Raw genomic sequence first — 15,855 nt, forward strand, 5'->3', positions numbered from 1 at the left:
GTACAGTGTAATATGAGTTCCCGCTCCAGTCAAGTGAATGGAACAAGTGCTTGTAATTACACTGCTCCACAGAAGACGAGATGTACAGGGTGGGCCATTTATATGGATACACCTTAATAAAATGGGAATGGTTGGTGATATTAACTTCCTGTTTGTGGCACATTAGTATATGTGAGGGGGAAAACTTTTCAAGATGGGTGGTGACCATGGCGGCCATTTTGAAGTCGGCCATTTTGAATCAAACTTTTGTTTTTTCAATAGGAAGAGGGTCATGTGACACATCAAACTTATTGGGAATTTCACAAGAAAAACAACTGTGTGCTTGGTTTTAACGTAACTTTATTCTTTCATGAGTTATTTACAAGTTTCTGACCACTTATAAAATGTGTTCAATGTGCTGCCCATTGTGTTGGATTGTCAATGCAACCCTCTTCTCCCACTCTTCACACACTGATAGCAACACCGCAGGAGAAATGCTAGCACAGGCTTCCAGTATCTGTAGTTTCAGGTGCTGCACATCTCGTATCTTCACAGCATAGACAATTGCCTTCAGATGACCCAAAAGATAAAAGTCTAAGGGGGTCAGATCGGGATACCTTGGGGGCCATTCAACTGGCCCACGATGACCTGGCCCCTGGACCCCTTTCCAGGAAACTGTTCATCTAGGAATGCTCGGACCTGACACCCATAATGTGGTGGTGCACCATCTTGCTGGAAAAACTCAGGGAATGTACCAGCTTCAGTGCATAAAGAGGGAAACACATCATCATGTAGCAATTTCGCATATCCAGTGACCCCCTTAGACTTTTATCTTTGGGGTCATCTGAAGGCAATTGTCTATGCTGTGAAGATACGAGATGTGCAGCACCTGAAACTACAGATACTAGAAGCCTGTGCTAGCATTTCTCCTGCGGTGTTGCTATCAGTGTGTGAAGAGTGGGAGAAGAGGGTTGCATTGACAATCCAATACAATGGGCAGCACATTGAACACATTTTATAAGTGGTCAGAAACTTGTAAATAACTCATGAAAGAATAAAGTTACGTTAAAACCAAGTACACCATTGTTTTTCTTGTGAAATTCCCATTAAGTTTGATGTGTCACATGACCCTCTTCCTATTGAAAAAACAAAAGTTTGATTCAAAATGGCCGACTTCAAAATGGCCACCATGGTCACCACCCATCTTGAAAGGTTTCCCCCCTCACATATACTAATGTGCCACAAACAGGAAGTTAATATCACCAACCATTCCCATTTTATTAAGGTGTATCCATATAAATGGCCCACCCTGTAGTTTAAAACTCTTCAAAACAGCTGATCGGCACTGGTGCCGGACCCCCGCAGATCAGATATTGATGACCTATCCTGAGGATAGGTCATCAATATTAACAGCTGGACAACCCCTTTAAGCAAAATCAACTCTCTTATCCAAGTAAATAAAACTAGAAATTATGATTTTTTGTCCAATGACACATTATAAATCTAAGCCTAAAATAAAATATCATAATACATGTAGTAAAGTAATATAAATGTCAAAATAAAATTTGTCAAAATGCAACAACAACACCATATAATATAATGCACCTAACAATTTTTCCCAATACCTTTAATAAGTCCTTTCTCCTGCAGAGTTTTCAGAGAGGGACGGCGAATGATGAACTTCTTCAGTCTGGCTTTTACACGGTTTCTGTCAGATGAGTCTGAAGCGCTATAGTTTAATTTTAATACTGCAAAATAAAATAAATCTTTGTGTTATAAGTTTACTACAGATTAGGGTTTGCTTGTTCAGATGGTTGAGTCTATTTGCTTTTTCCTAGAATATTACGAATACAGTATAGTAAAATATAATATACCGCACTAGAATAACATCTAATCTAATTTGGGACAAAACTCAAATAACATTGCAGTCCAAATATTTCCATTATTTAGTGTCTCATATAGTGCCCATAGATGCCAGTATACAAAGCCCACTATAAAAGGAACATACTGTGCTAAAATACCCCGATAGAGTGCTCAAATAATCCACCATAATGTTATATATTCAAATAGTACAAGTATATATTGCATAAACAATGCAGATACATGCTAAGGATAGTTATGAAGGCTTCTAGAGGGCAGGACCACCACACAAACTATCCTTACTACTAATAATAATACAACATTGCTAATATAATGAAATAATATAATTAAATAATTTATGTTTGCATTGCCATGGTTTCATGGTGGTTATTTTGCCAAAACCTCATTTTATAGATTTTTAACATAAAATCTTTATTTTCTAAGCCTCAGAGACTTACATGGCGATCCCTCAACATATGATAGCTACCGTGCCAATAAGAAAAAACAATGCAAAATATGAATATCCAATTCTTTAACTTATCTGAAGAACCCCAGTATATGAAGAGTTTGACCGAATCCTACCAATGTTATCTTAGGGCACGTCGAGGTCCAGGATATGGTAAAAGTTGTGATCTAGTTTTTTAAATGGAAAAATAAAATCTTCAAGCAGACCACATTTTTTAAAAAATATAATCCAAAACGTTTTGATTGGTGCTTTTCATTCAAAACCTTTGACCAAATGTTTCTTGCCTTCTCTGATTTTCACAGTTTTTTAGGCTAGTGGTGGCATCCAGCAAGGAAGGCATTCATTTATTTTATAGTTATACTCTAATGTATCTCAGGTACATATTGTTCTGAGTAATCCACCATTGAAATACTGAGCATCCCAATGATTTCCTGCACTTAGTGAAGTTACAAAATAACCTAAAATTAACTCATTCAGTACCGGAGAGACAGAATGAGACAGTTATCTTTACCAAGCTGATTTTCATTTACATTAGCCAATTATTTCTGAAGTGTCTTGGGGATGTTTGGATTTCCAGCCTTGACTGTATGATTTTATAATCCAAACTTCTAACACACTTTGTGCCTCATTGATATCAAGGGAACTAAACTTGCCAAATTGTTCATTTAAAGTAAATAAAAGATAGCCAATTAAGGAAAGTAAAATATAAATACATGCCCATGATAATAAGAGGATAGCTTGCCTGTCGTTTTACTACTGAATTTAATAGGACTTCTTCTCCTTTTTCCCACAACACCAGCTGACCTCACAAATACTTTCATGAACTTGTAATCACATGAAAAAAAAAAAAAACGATGCCTCTGCTGAAAAATGCATTAACCAAATAATCTATTCCTTTACAAAAACACCCTTCACGCTAATTTGACTGCTTGGTCAAAGGCAATACTTGGAATAATTCTTTTAGAGACAAGTCATCTACAGTGTATATCCCGAGAGGGCCTTACATTTGCTGCTTTTAGCTAGCTGGTAACCGAAAGTACAATTCATGCAGATCGTAACAAGCAATTTAACCCTTGATGCCAAGTTTTATGATTCATTTATTGTCAATTTAAAAATCACTTTTAAAAGAAACAACGTTAAATCACTAACTATATACGAGAGTATATGTACCAAAGAGACAGCCCATGAAAGAGCTAAAAGTGCCAGGCAGGACTATAGCCTTTTTCATAGATAGAAAATAAAAAAATTGGTGGAGCCCCCCCCCTGGCCTGCCCATGTACAATTTATAAATTTATATATAATACACATTAGATAATTGTCTGCAGATGACGCGCATTTCGACAGGATCTGACAACTGAACTGTTGCATGCATATTTGTGCATAATAACTTGAATATATTTGAATATATAAATATATATTTGAATATATAAATGCGCCTCTAGGAGCAACGGGGCATTGCTGTTACACCTAGAGGCTCTGCTCTCTCTGCAACTGCAGCGCCCTCCATAATTTGTTATCACTCCTGGATCTAACTTGCTCTTCACCGTTCACTTCCGTATCCGTGCTTCATAGGGTGCAGCAGTTGAAGAGAGAGCAGAGCTTCTAGGTCTAACGGCAACGCCCCCGTTGCTCTTAGGCTGAGTTCACATGGGCGACATTTCCGCGCGGGTGCAATGCGTGAGTTGAACGCATTGCACCCGCACTGAATCCTGACCCATTCATTTCTATGGGGCTGTGCACATGAGCGGTGATTTTCACGCATCACTTATGCGTTGCGTGAAAATCGCAGCATGCTCTATATAGTGCGTTTATCACCCAACGCAGGCCCCATAGAAGTGAATGGGGCTGAGTGAAAATCGCAAGCATCCGCAAGCAAGTGCGGATGCGGTGCGATTTTCACCCATGGTTGCTAAGATGACAGTCTATTCACTGTATTATCTTCCCTTATAAAATGGTTATAAGGGAAAATAATAGCATTCTTTAATACAGAATGCTTAGTAGAAGGTCAATTGAGGGTAAAAAATAAAAAAAAATTACTCACCTCCTCCTCTTGATCGCGTAGTTGACGGTCTCTTCTTACTTCTTTAATCATGAGCTGCCAGCTAAAGGACCTGTGGTGACGTCACATCACATGGTACAATCACATGGTCCATCACCGTGGTGATGAACCAAGTGATTGGACCATGTGATGATCTCAGTGATGTCACCACAGGTCCTTTGACAGGTCCTGAAGAAGGAACAGGAGACCGGCAGCTACGCGATCAATTGGAGGAGGCGAGTTAATATATATATTTTTTTTAACCCTCAATTGACCTTCTACTAAGCACTCTGTATTAAAGAATGCTATTATTTTCCCTTATAACCATGTTATAAAGGGAAAATAATTACATCTACACACCACCGAACCCAAACCTGAACTTCAGTGAAGAAGTTCGGTCTAGGTACCACATTCAGGTCTTTATCACGCGCGTGCAAAACGCATTGCACCGCGCGATAAAAACTGAACAACGGAACGCAATCGCAGTCAAATCGCATCCTGAACAAATCCCTCACCCCCCTGTGTATACTCAGCCTTAGAGGCTCATTTACATATATTTAAGATTCATTTTTCTCAGCAATGCAGGCACATAAAAACATGGGAACAACACAGATGCCTTCAGGTACAAATCTGCTGACAGATGCCCTTTAAAACTCATAGGTCTTGCTGCTTTGAATATCTGTAAGTGCTTGGAGGAATTAAGTGGTGGAAGCTCTTGGAAATTGCTTATTTTGCCCTTCCTACAATATGATCCTCATTAACCTAGGTGTACATCTGTGTTACGGTATTCAGGTCGTCTTTTATGGCAGAGGAACAGACTATTGGAATAACCTTTGATTAAACATCATTACAAGTTGTATTTCTATTATGTATTGTGTTTATATCATTTGTTTGTGTTTTGTTTGATTACCACCAGAAGTGGGCATCTGACGTCACTATTGTGTGACTCATTGTTTCACCTATATATACCACGTGTATACCTGCCCGTTTACGTGTTGACAAAGGCACAATAGCCGAAACGCGTCCTTGTATACGCTATGCAACATGTGGAGTTAATTAAAAGCCTAACCGAAAAGTAGGATACGACTGCCGGGATTTCTTTCTTTAGCCATGTGTGGAGCCCGCTCCTTCCCGCTGCAGCGTCCCACCACGGATTTGGTGCTGGCCAGATATTGCTATTGGAATAACCATATCTGGCATAGACAGACTCTGCTGGAGCTTGGCAAAAACAAAAACACTAAAATAGGATCCATCCACATGCAGAGATACCTTTCTGGCAGAAAGCTAGATAGAAACTGACCCATCCGATTATAGTGAATGGGGATCTGGCAAGCCTTGTCAGTGTGTGGCTATGCCGGATATGTTAATTCTGGTAGTCTGCTCCTTTGCTGGAACAAAATACCATAAAGTAGATGTGGACATAGCCTTATCTGGCAAGAGGGGGTTATAGTTTTGATGTCATTATTTTACGATCAGTGGGTGTGGAATCACTGTCAACCAACTGGTTTAACATTGGGCTAAACCTAATGGCATCTTCCTTAAAGTCCCCTCGTATTTACCCTTTAACCCCTTTACAGGGGTCTAGACTTCTCTGCAAGAGAGCCACTAGGCAGCTCCATCCTAGAGTAGTTTCAGTGTGGTTGGAACCAAGAACAGGCTGAGGTCAAGGCAGGCAGTGTTTGTGTGAATCCATGACACAGGTATGAGGTTAGGGCAGGTAGAGTATATGAGAATCCATAAAACAGATCTGAGGTCAGGGAAGACAATAAGGGGTCAAAATGGTCATAGGTCAGGTCAGGAAACAGAAAGTCAGAGTCAGGAATCTGGCAAAGGTTGGTACATAGGCAGAGAAATAGAACAAAACACATATTGCTCAGGCACCCTCCACTAGATAGAGTTGTCCTAAGTACCCCAAGGTTACCAGCAATTGACTGGGGAACATCAGGGTGGCCCTTTCACAGAGCTCACCCAACAGGCTAGCAAAACAGACAAGCACAGGCCACGGCCTGCCGAAGAAGAAGGAAGCACAGGAATCTGGGGCCCAGGCCCATTACTGAAGGGCATAAGAGGGACGGTGGCCTGGACCGCTGAAAAGCAGGAGCAGCTAAGTATGTGGAGTGGTGCCTGTGTCCGCCTGGAAGAGTGGAAGGGTGACAGGACCAGGAAAGGTAATCAATACCTGATCAGTGAAGGTCTGACACCTGGCTCTTCAACCAATCAGCTGTTTGAAGAGGAACTCTGGTGAGCGCTGCAGCCTGTTTACAGCATCTGAAGCTCAGCACTGTACATTGCATAGTGGCTATGCTTGTATTGTAGCCCAGACCCATTCACTTGACTAGGACTGAGCTGTATATGTGACTAAGAAACAATGACGTCACTGACTTAGGAAGAGACTGCAACGCTCACCAGAACCCCAAGGCCTGTTCAAACAGCTTATTGGTGGGGGTCATATGGTATGAGTGATTTGCTCAAAATGTAATGTGATTATTACCAAAGGGCCGAGTGGTATCTAAAATTCCCTTTACACTTGTTTTATGCAGTATGAAAACTTTTAGATCCAAATCAAAGAAGAAAGGGTTGCAAATGAGCTCTTAACAAGCTCTGCCTCTAATGCCACCAGATGTAAGACAGCTTTAAGTTAATGTTCGACACTTTAAATAGGCCTTGAGACATGATTCGGATATTAAGCCAGCACCTCATCTGCAGACAGCCGTTTGGGGGTAATTGCCCCTCATCAGTGCAGAGCAGAGAATACTGGCTTAACTGGTTGAGAGGCCTAAGTCAGGATTTGGGGGGTAGAGATAGTACCCCCTTCCCCAAAACCAAATCAAAAGATGCAGTATCATCTCTAATCTCTTAGACAACACACATCTATTTCCAGGAAATTCTTTGGATGAAACCCTCGGAATTGCCTGTATTTTGAATCAATACAAAGAAACTGGCCAATAATGAATTGCTTCCTATTACCTTTATCTATTCACCTTAATGGAATCAATATCTTAAAACAAGCAACTACTCGGCAGCAGAGGAAACCTCTGTAAGCAGCAGTCAAAACCGGCCAGAGAAACAATGCACTTTTATTACGTTAATTCTAAGAATGTGAGCAAGTTTCCTATTAGAAAAACCACATTATTCAATATCAAAATGAACATGAGGTGGGCTTATCAACCGCGTTTATTCATGATCTCAAGGGAAAATTCAGACCTTCCTCTGACTTTTATTTCACTCTCAATATAAAAAAAAAAAACATTTGTATATAATCCCATGGGTTTACCTATAATTAATTCCTGCCAGGGTACATTTGAGTACTTTTAACATGTGTTGAAAGCATTGGTTTTTGGAAGAACTATCCATTAACGACTTTCTGAACTGTAACAATGGTTATTGACAGAGCTTGTCAGACTAAAGTACTATTGATTTTTTTCACATCATGTGTATAGCAAAACCAATTTCTTTCAAGTGCTTCATCCTAACTGAAATACATTATAACAGGCTTCCTATCAGTTTATCATAACCAAAGTCATGGAATAGGATGCATTAGAGAAAGCATTATAGTGAATTAATGAATCAAAAAATGTAAAGCTTTTTCTACTTTATGTATGTTGGAATTCACTTCCTAATAATTTCTGTTGGTGTGGTATCCTCCATGGGACCAACACATAGTGAAAACCAGAATAGATACCGTATCTATCTATCTATCTATCTATCTATCTATCTATCTATCCATTATCCATCTATTAAGGATTAGCAAATACTTTTTGTTTGTTTCATGTCCAATTCCCGAAAAAAAAATAAAAAAAATTGATTTGTACCTGAAAAATTTGTCACAAATCTAAGTTGCTCCAATTGCCCTCTACCCCCCTTTCCTCCTCTCCAAGCTCTTGAATGCAATGACAGTAATGGCAAATAAGTTGACATATTCCTCAGCAGTTTATAATCACTTGCTGTCCCCAGTGGAGCTCACAATCTAAATTCTCAATGAGTATGTTTTTGGAGTGTAGGAGGTAACCGGAGAACCTGGAGGAAACCCACACAAACACGGAGAGAACATACAAACTCCATGCAGATGTTGTCCTTGGTCGGATTCAAAGCTATGGGTAAATGCATGTTTGACACACCAACATTGTACACACTGCACTGTCAGGAGAAAGAGTAGCTGGTTCTCCATCATTCTCCAAAAGCTAGGCCTTAACAGTGACAAAATGCCTGCCCATATTTATACAAAATTCCGCAAGTCCAAAAATTATGCATTATTGGGGCAGAATACCCTGCCCGTACTTACACATCCAAAATAGCAAAAACGAAGAAGTGTTAATTGTCAGAAGAAACAGTGGCTTGTTCTGAATGAGCTTGGAAAAATTCTCCCTTTTAATTGGGAGCAGCAGTACAAAGTAGATGTGGAAAGGGTATAGGAATCGTGGCATGTGGTGGCAATAGCAGTGTCAGCAGCACAGCATGGAACAGACAAGGCAGTAGATGTGTATAGTAATAATAGTGGTGACTGAGTAACGGTAATGGTAGTGACAGTAGGGTAATAGCAGCTACGGCGGTGGCATCAGCAACAGCCATATGGTATGAAATATTATGGTAGCCAGGCAGGCAGTGGCAAGATTGTGCACCAGCAGCGAGGGCAGATCTAGTCATTGGCCTAAGCTGAGGGAGTGTGAAAATTTTCACAAATCCATGCCTTGATTGTTTTGACAATAGCAAGGTTTGGACACTGACAGAGGACAACTTGGACAGTTTGGTTGTCACAACGCCCCCTGCCATGCTGAAAACCCTCTCTAAGATGACATTGGAGGCTGGGCAAGAGAAAACCACAGCCCCACCCCCAGGAACTTTAACCCATACATAAAATATATCAAAATTATCATTAAGGATAGGGGATATAATAAAAAATAATAATAATGTAATACTATCAACAAAAACATTTTTAAAAAAATGTGAAAACCAAAAAATACTAGAATAAAAATGACATAATAATAAAACCCAAAAAATAACCCAAAAAAAAGGCTTAAAAATTATTTACATAACCAAACTGAAAAAAGTTATTGCTTTCAAAGACTCACATACTTAAAAAACAAAAAATGTGCCTCATCAAGTACAGGGGTAAATGGCCTGGTCTGGAACTGGTTAAAGCATTATTATTATTAATATTACTACTATTATTATTAGCACCATCAGGAGTAATCTTAAAACCATTGTGTTATATGTTGAACCCAGTAGGAAAACTTCTGTTTCTTGACATCTGCAAGTATCCTAGCCTCTTCTTTACAGAAACGTTTAACACGATTTAACCATCAATTCAATAGAAATTAAATTTACAGTATTATTCCACAAAGTAAAAAGTTCTAAATTGCATTTTTAGTACTTTTTGGAGGGGGAAAAAATGCAAAAAAATTAAAAAATAAGACAGGACTGTCCCAAGAAAATCCAGACAGATGGGAGCATTGAACAGTTTTTAAAATTATTACATAATTTATCCAAGCAGATGGGATTGCTCTTGTGATGTCATTATAGGCACAGATGGATCAGGTCATGTGATGTCACAGAGTTTTTCTTTTTGTGGAAGCGATCCTGCCGTGTCACCCGAGAAGGAAGATAGATATCTTTTCTATTGTATAAACTGCAAGTTCCAAGGAAAAGACAAACGAGCAGCACTGGAGACTGAACATATGAAGAGATACATTAATTCTTGCAACGGGCTAATAATTTTACTGTAATGCGACAACCTAATGGTTTAAGTGGCCGCTATTGTCATTATCACTGTGAAGCATTGGACACCTGCAACCCTATTGATATTAACCTGGTGAACTAATGAAATCAATTGAAGAACCTTGCCTAGGATCCGTCTGAGAGCCAGTTCTCAGAGGACTTATCAGCAGTAAGACAGAGGCAGGGAAGATTTATAAAATGTTCTCAAATGATCTTTTTCAGGGAACTGAACAATGTGGTTGTATATTCCAATAAAAAAAAAAAAAAAAATGTCTTGTTTGCTTGTGGTTGAAAGAGTTTTCCCCAAGATAATAATGTATCTTCTATCCATAGGATAAGGAATAAACATCTGATTGATGGGGGCTCCGACCTCCATATGAATGGAGGAGTGATTGAGCATGTGCACTTTATACGACTGCTGGAAATAGCCAAATACAGCACTTAGCTATCTCTGGCTGTCCCAAAGAAAATGAATGGAGAAGCAGTGTACATGCCTGATTCCCAATCTGGTGTTTGGTTGGGATCCCAGCAGTTGGAACCCAACAATCAGATGAGTATTGCCTATACTGTGGATTGGGATAATTTAAGCAATAGCAAAACCATTAGGCTCTTCTTACACCACTCTGGAATTTTACTTCTCACAATAAATATTGCAATATATTTTAATTGATAACTAGGATGGAGAGCCACTTCATATGGCTGACCTCTAGAGATGGGTAAATCGATTGTAAACAAATTGGATTCGTTATGAATTTCACAAAAATTCATTTGCAAAACGAATTCCGAGTTTTGCATAAATTGGGTAAACACAGCACCTAGCGCCATGTTACTGTGGAAATTAGTGAGGAAAATAAGGAGAAAGAAATAAGATGAAGGATCACAGGACACAGAGGAAGTGGGGGGAAGGGGGTGGTCTTGCCCTGCTTGGCTCAGAGACTGAAAGACAGCCTGATCAGCCAATCAGAGAGCAGTAGGCAGGCAGGTCCTTCTGCTGAGAAAAAAAAGAGTCACCATTCTGCGTCAGGGCGCATTCACATGACCGTACTGTTTTGCGGGTCCACACAATGCGAATCAGCAAAACACAGATACCGGCCCGTGTGCGAGGGACACTATAAGCAGAGCATAGGAAGAGAATAAGAAGATACAATTAGGCTACATGCACACGAACGTTGTTTGCTTCCGTGTCCGTTCCTTTTTTTTTTTGTGGATAGGATGCGGATGGGTCCGCAAAAAATGCAGACAGCAGACCGTGTGCTGTCCGCATCAGTATGTCAGTTCCGTAGCCAAGCAAAAAAAAAAATAGAACATGTCCTATTCTTGTCCGTTTTAGGCATTGTTACAATGGATCCGCAAAAAAACATGGCATGAGAAAAGGAGAGAGGGACTGGTCACTCAGAGTTGTGTGTTTAATACAGCTGCTGGCAGCTAGTTCTGCATTATGAAATTCTGCAAGAACATGAAATAAATTTGTTTTTCCTTTAAGATGAACAGACAGCTTTTTGAAAATACGATAATGGCCATTACAGCAAAAACAATACTGCAATAATGTCATTTTTATACCTGTGTTATTAAAAGTGTTGCATATTAGTGCAAGAAACCAGGCAGTTATAGCGTTATTGAACACATTTTTTTTTTACTCCAAGATACTGTGTAGTTCGGATATTTCACTGAAAAAAATTACATTGCTATACCCATATTAGTGAACAAATAAGGGCAAGTTCACATCTCCGTTTCATTTTCCATTCTTCTGATCTGTCAGAAGAACTGAAAAAAAATCGGAATCTGGTGAAAAAAATTATGTACATTTGGCATCCGTTTGAGCCATTTCCAGAGATCTGTTATTTTAGATTAAAGTAAATGCATGTAGTTCAAACACATTTTACTGTATAAATTGCACTTATACCCATGAATACTTACTATTGCTCCAACAGACCATGCAGTCCAAACACATTTACTGCAAAAATTGCATTCTTATAAAAGTATTAATGAACACATTACTGCATCATACACTGTAGTTCACATAAATTTACTGCAAAAATTGCATTCTTTACCTGTGTTGGTGAACACATTCTATTACTGCAATATACTGTGTAGTTCAAACACATTTTACTGCAAAAACTGCACTATCAATGTAGATGGTCAATACCAGTGTGCAGTGTTTTATAGGGTAGGGAGACTTATTTAATTGAGCCTCTGTTTTTAAATTACAGAAAAAACACTTTCAATTTTGAAAGTACTGTACTATTTAGCAATCTCTGTATCAAACCCATGATTTTTAATTTATAGGAAACCCATGACTTTTAACCTCTTAAGGACACAGGGCATACAGGTATGCTCTGATGTCCTGGTACTTAAGGACACAGGGCGTACCTGTACGCCCTGTGTATTTCCGATCACCGTCGCACGGCGGGCGGCGATCGGAACAAGGTGCCTGCTCAAATAATTGAGCAGGCACCTTGGCTATATGCGAGGGGGGGTCCCGTTATCCCCCTGTGTCGGCGATCGCCGCAAACCGCAGATCAATTCAGACCTGCGGTTTGCGGCTTTTACCTTATGCGGCGGTGGCGATCGGCGGTGCCATCGGGTCCCCATGCGGCTGTAGGGGGGACCCGATGGCATGGAAGGCAGCGCGATGAGCCTCTGAGATCCAGGAGGCTGGATCTCACAGGCCGGAAGCTGTATGAGTAATACACACAGTATTACTCATACAGCCAATGCATTCCAATACAGAAGTATTGGAATGCATTATAAAAGGGATTAGAACCCCAAAAGTTGAAGTCCCAAAGTGGGAAAAAAATAAAATAAAAAAAGTTGAAAAAATAAAGTCTTCCCCCCAAAAAATTATATATATATTTTTTTGGGACTTACTATGCAGCTATATAGTGTAGTGTTCTGGGTAGGGATGAGCGAACCCGAACTGTATAGTTCGGGTTCGTACCGAATTTTGGGGTGTCCGTGACACGGACCCGAACATTTTCGTAAAAGTCCGGGTTCGGGTTCGGTGTTCGGCACTTTCTTGGCGCTTTTTGAAAGGCTGCAAAGTAGCCAATCAACAAGCGTCATACTACTTGCCCCAAGAGGCCATCACAGCCTTGCCTACAATTGGCATTGCTGTGATTGGCCAGTGCAGCATGTGACCCAGCCTCTATATAAGCTTGGGTCACGTAGCGCTGCACGTCACTCTGCTGATACAAGCGTAGGGAGAGGTTGCAGCTGCGACGTTAGGGCGAGATTAGGCAGATTAACTCCTCCAAAAGACTTAATTCAGTGATCGATCTCCAGCTGTGGATCATTGAAGTGCTGATATTGAATTGCTCACTTTTTTTAGGCTGCCCAGAGCGTTTTTATATCACTTTTTTCTGGGGTGATCTGCGGCCATTTTGTGGCTTGTGGTGCGCCAGCACAAGCTACCACCAAGTGCATTTAACCATCAATAGTGTGGTTATTTTTTGCTATATCCTACATCAGCTGCAGGCTGAGCCTGTGTCACCCAAGTGCATTTAACCATCAATAGTGTGGTTATTTTTTGGCCATATACTACATCAGGTGCAGGCTGAGCCTGTGTCACCCAAGTGCATTTAACCATCAATAGTGTGGTTATTTTTTGCTATATCCTACATCAGGGTCAAGCTTTCATCAAGTGCATTTAACCATCAATAGTGTGGTTATTTTTTGGCCATATACTACATCAGGGGCAAGTTGAGCCTGTCACCCAGCGCCTAAAAAATAGGCCTGACATTTCTATTCCTCCAAATCAGTACAGTTTTAGCTGGTCAAGTTATATTTAGTGACCGTAAAAGCACAGTTTTTGTTCTGGGTTGAAAAACTATTCCCAAATTTGCCATTCTCAAAATTAGTAGTTTCTGCTATATCAGGCCTACTTTAAATCTATCCCAAAAAGGATATCTTAGATTCAAGGTGCTGATAGTGTCATTCTGAAAAACTTAACACACACGCTACAGTGCAGATACAAGTCTAATTCTGTGATTAAAGGTATATCTGTCACACAGCGCGTAAAAAATAGGCCTCACATTTATATTCAACCAAATCTGTCATTACTTGTGTGCCTGTATTAGTGTAATACGGTACCTAAATAGATAGCCAGACAGTGTTAGGTGTCTGTAAAAAAAGGCCTGAATTTTAATTCAATACATTGGCCCGAATAATATTTTTCTTATTGTGGTGAACGGTAACAATGAGGAAAACAACTACTGTAGTAAGGGACGCGGACGTGGACATGGTCGTGGTGGTGTTAGTGGACCCTCTGGTGCTGGTGTTCTGAGAGGACGTGGCCGTTCTGCCACAGCCACACGTCCTAGTGTACCAACTACCTCAGGTCCCAGTAGCCGCCAGAATTTACAGAGATATTTGGTGGGGCCCAATGCCGTTCTAAAGATGGTAAGGCCTGAGCAGGTACAGGCATTAGTCAATTGGGTGGCCGACAGTGCATCCAGCACGTTCACATTATCTCCCACCCAGTCTTCTGCAGAAAGCGCACAGATGGCGCATGAAAACCAAGCCCATCAGTCTGTCACATCACCCCCATGCATATCAGGGAAACTGTCTGAGCCTCAAGTTATGCAGCAGTCTCTTATGCTGTTTGAAGACTCTGCTGGCAGGGTTTCCCAAGGGCATCCACCTAGCCCTTCCCCAGGGGTGGAAGAGATAGAATGCACTAACGCACAACCACTTATGTTTCCTGATGACGACATGGGAATACCACCTCAGGACGTCTCTGATGATGACGAAACACAGGTGCCAACTGCTGCGTCTTTCTGCAGTGTGCAGACTGAACAGGAGGTCAGGGATCAAGACTGGGTGGAGAACGATGCAGGGGACGATGAGGTCCTAGACCCCACATGGAATGAAGGTCGTGCCACTGACTTTCACAGTTCGGAGGAAGAGGCAGTGGTGAGACCGAGCCAACAGCGTAGCAAAAGACAAAGAGGGAGCAGTGGGCAAAATCAGAACACCCGCCGCCAAGAGACTCCGCCTGCTACTGACCGCTGCCATCTGGGACCGAGCACCCCAAAGGCAGCTTCAAGGAGTTCCCTGGCATGGCACTTCTTTAAACAATGTGCTGACGATAAGACCCGAGTGGTTTGCACGCTGTGCCATCAGAGCCTGAAGCGAGGCATTAACGTTCTGAACCTTAGCATAACCTGCATGACCAGGCACCTGCATGCAAAGCATGAACTGCAGTGGAGTAAACACCTTAAAAACAAAGAAGTCACTCAGGCTCCCCCTGCTACCTCTTCTGCTGCTGCCGCCTCGACCTCTTCTGCTGCTGCCGCCGCCTCGGCCTCTTCCTCCGCCTCTGGAGGAACGTTGGCACCTGCCGCCCAGCAAACATGGGATGTACCACCAACACCACCACCTGCGTCACCAAGCATCTCAACCATGTCACACGGCAGCGTTCAGCTCTCCATCTCACAAACATTTGAGAGAAAGTGTAAATTCCCACCTAGCCACCCTCGATCCCTGGCCCTGAATGCCAGCATTTCTAAACTACTGGCCTATGAAATGCTGTCATTTAGGCTGGTGGACACAGACAGCTTCAAACAGCTCATGTCGCTTGCTGTCCCACAGTATGTTGTTCCCAGCCGGCACTACTTCTCCAAGAGAGCCGTGCCTTCCCTGCACAACCAAGTGTCCGATAAAATCAAGTGTGCACTGCGCAACGCCATCTGTGGCAAGGTCCACCTAACCACAGATACGTGGACCAGTAAGCACGGCCAGGGACGCTATATCTCCCTAACTGCACACTGGGTAAATGTAGTGGCGGCTGGGCCCCAGG

General features: G+C 41.3%; 1 protein-coding gene across 1 annotated transcript in view; it reads right to left on the reverse strand.

Annotated features, from left to right (window-relative positions):
• The window catches only part of ARHGAP15 (Rho GTPase activating protein 15), an 842,137-nt gene that overhangs the window by 323,673 nt on the left and 502,609 nt on the right, over positions 1 to 15,855 (reverse strand). The window contains exon 10 of the mRNA XM_040440262.1: positions 1,605 to 1,727. Within this exon, the coding sequence (XP_040296196.1) occupies positions 1,605 to 1,727 (123 nt within the window). The remainder of the gene's footprint in view (positions 1 to 1,604; positions 1,728 to 15,855) is intronic.

This window comes from Bufo bufo, chromosome 7 (genome assembly GCF_905171765.1).
Source record: "Bufo bufo chromosome 7, aBufBuf1.1, whole genome shotgun sequence".
Lineage (NCBI taxonomy): Eukaryota > Metazoa > Chordata > Amphibia > Anura > Bufonidae > Bufo > Bufo bufo.